This window comes from Austrofundulus limnaeus, unplaced genomic scaffold (assembly GCF_001266775.1).
Source record: "Austrofundulus limnaeus strain Quisiro unplaced genomic scaffold, Austrofundulus_limnaeus-1.0 Scaffold3, whole genome shotgun sequence".
Taxonomy (NCBI): domain Eukaryota; kingdom Metazoa; phylum Chordata; class Actinopteri; order Cyprinodontiformes; family Rivulidae; genus Austrofundulus; species Austrofundulus limnaeus.
The window spans coordinates 8,217,752-8,220,696 of record NW_013952405.1 but is presented as its reverse complement, the minus strand read 5'-3'; the positions used below and the strand labels follow the sequence as shown (position 1 = coordinate 8,220,696).

Sequence of the window (2,945 nt, the reverse complement as noted above, 5' to 3'; positions counted from 1 at the left end):
GGTTTTAGTACGCCTTTTCTTGTTTTAGGTAGCCTTTTTAGCTTTGACCTAGCTTTTTTTTACTACTTTTAGACAGCATGTTGCTACTTTTAGCTTCTAGTAAGCTTTTTGCTCCATTTAGCTAAAGCCTTTTGTTGCTTTTAGTGTTTAGCTATAGCTTTTTTCTTACTTTTAGCTTTGAGCTTTCAGCACCTATTCTGCTTCTTTTAGTTTTAACAGCTCATTTTCAGGGATTTAATTTAAATGATCATAAAAAAGCTGCAACATGTGCAGATCAGCTGTTGGTTTGAACATTTTTCCTCCTTTGATTCTAGCAGAAGCCTGGTTACGTGATTTTTTTTTCAAACAGAAAAGTGAAACAAATTGATTGTAAATTTTACTGTTATTTGGAGATTCAGCTTCTAGGAAGCTATACTTTTTTTCGTATTTTTTCTTGTTTATAGTCCATGTTGCCGATCCTCTTCCACCAACACCCCAGTTTGCAATCAATATTTCATCAGAGCAGTTTGGCGCAGCTCGAAGTGGGCTGGATATGTTTCTGAGAGTGTTCCACTCGTTTAAACCTTTCTAATGCAACTAACAGAGTTCTGTTTCAGCTCAGTGAAATGCTGATGTCTGCTCTCCCGGCTGTGTGTAACTCAGCAGCGTGCAGCGTTTAAACCCATCCCACCTGGCCGTGTTCTGAACTTAGAGCTCTCACTTTGGTGCTAAATGAAAAGCCGAGCAGGCCGTGCGGTTATCGCGTCTTTCAGCTGCGATACGAGTATTGATCGGTGTGCCACGTTTAAAAAGGAGAGTGGGAACTGGCGTATTGATCAGGCAGCCTGGGGGTCACCCCGCTTCTGCCGGCGCAACTAGTAGGCCCCTCAGCCCCCACCACCAACTGCGCCATACACACATAAATACACACGCAGAAACAAGCGTCGTGGGAGGGATTTTATTTCCGTGTTTATAGTGAATCGCCTGGGATTTGTGATGTCGATCAAAAATATAGACCTACAAACTTGGTTTACAACAGCGCGCGTAAACGTCAGTGTCCCTAAAGCGGTTATTGATGTGTGGGGTTTCTGTGGAGTTCACTATGATAATAAAAAAAAAACGCTCTGGTTGTTTACAATGACAGGAAGTCATCCTGTTTCACTGTTTGAGCCGCTGTGCCTCATGTCAGAACCCAGAGCTGTCCATGGTGCTGAATGTTTCAAGGCCTGCACTGCTTTTTTTTTTTTTTTTTTTTTTTTGGGGTGGGGGGTGGGTTAAGGTTACAATAATCGGTGGAATGTGACTCGACACTGATCGGCTCGAGTGTGAAATCATGACACTGAAAAGACTCTCTCTCACCGGCCAGTCGGAGAGCTGACATCCGCTGAAACTCGGGCTCCTGCAGCCACTTCCACATCCGCCTGAACGTCTCCCGGCCCGACTTGAGCTTACTCCAGGGTTTGGGGTTCCGCAGCAGGTCCGACAGAGTGCCCTGCGAGCGACTCAAGATCCGCTGCGCGAATATGGCCTGCGGGATGGAGTAGCGCTTCAACTCGGCCGTTATCCTCTGAGCCACCTCCTTCGTGTTGATCTCCTCCGCCTGGATGCCTGAGCCCGACACCCCCTGACCGCCGCCGCCGCCTCCGTGGCCGTGCCTCTCCCGCTCCGCCAGCATCACGGCGCCGTTCGCCTGGGAGTGGAGGTGGCTGTGCGGGTGGTGCATGCCGTTCAGGTTGGAGATCAAGCCGTGGCCGTGGCCCCCTAAACTCCTGGCCAGGTGCTCCTGGTCGCTGCGGGACAGCATGGACGCGTGCGGCTCGAACCCTGACACCGGGGAGAGCATTTTGGAGTCGGTGGAGAGGTGCGCGCTGGGTCCGTAGGCTGAGAGCGACTGCTGGGAGTTGTGCAGAGAGGACAGCCCCCCGGACAGAGGGGACAGCGAGCCGTGACCCATGCCGGACATCTCTTTGGGGTAGTGACTGTACAGGTTGCCCATGGACGTGAGCCCCCGGTGGTCGTCCCGCATCAGCGTGAAGCTCCCGCTGACGTTGCCGGCGGAGAGTCGCTGGTGGGCGGCGGCGTGGTGGTGCGAGTGCGGGTGGTGAAACTTCTCGGCCACGGTGGAAATGGGAGGTAGATGCTGCAGCGGGGTCAGGGTGGTGTACGTGTTGTTGAGGTTCATCCCGGTCTCACACATGCTGATGGAGGGGTGGAGGTGCCCCGACAGGGCGGACGGGTCAGTCCGGTAATCCCCGCCGGACCCATCCAGGAGGGAGGCCATGCCGGAGACCATGGCTGACCGCGCGCTGGGACCGTGCGAGACCAGATTCCGGGTCGTGGCGCTGGGGGAGGGCGACGGCCGAGCGTGCGGGGAGCTCATGAGGTCCCCCGCCTGGGAATGCGACGGGACGCTGTGCAAGTTGTCCATGGTGAGCTCCATGGCGGAAAGAGTGTCTCTTCCTCCCTCCCCTCCCACCCACCCGCTCCCACTGTCTGCCCCTCTCGCTGCTCTCTCGGTCAGGGAAACGCGCTCTTTCTTCCGCCCACTATCCCCACTCAGCCCCTCCGGAGAAATAAAATGATCAATCCGTTTGAAGGCAGATCCATTGATCAAATATTCACCACTGGATCCGGTGAGGTGAAGAGAAGTTCTGCCGCTCGTGAACAGAACCGACGCGCTCTGGTGTTTCTGTATCATTCACGTGAGCTCTGCTGCGCCGCGTCTCGTCTCTGGTCCGACAGCGCTTCCACTGAGAGCAGGCAGGAGCCGCGCGCGTGGCAGAGGGAAGGGGGCGCGCCTCTGTATTAAATATGTGCTCGGGCACGCGCGGAGGGTCTTAACAGTTTTCCTCGCAATGAATCAGTGGAACACGTCTGCCAGCCTTATTTAAACCCACTCTCTTATAATAAGCTGCACTTTTATATGGAAAAGCGCACCTGCTTGTGCACGAGCGACATAGACAGGC

The 2,945-nt window shown here is 53.7% G+C and overlaps 1 protein-coding gene across 4 annotated transcripts in view; it reads right to left on the bottom strand.

The window, feature by feature from the left end:
- The window catches only part of onecut3b (one cut homeobox 3b), a 10,456-nt gene extending 8,022 nt beyond the window's left edge, over positions 1–2,434 (bottom strand). For all 4 annotated transcript variants that reach the window (XM_014021166.1, XM_014021174.1, XM_014021181.1 and 1 more), the window contains exon 1: positions 1,339–2,434. In XM_014021166.1, the coding sequence (XP_013876620.1) occupies positions 1,339–2,419 (1,081 nt within the window). In that variant the 5' untranslated portion in view covers positions 2,420–2,434. The remainder of the gene's footprint in view (positions 1–1,338) is intronic.
- Positions 2,435–2,945: the final 511 nt, after the last annotated feature.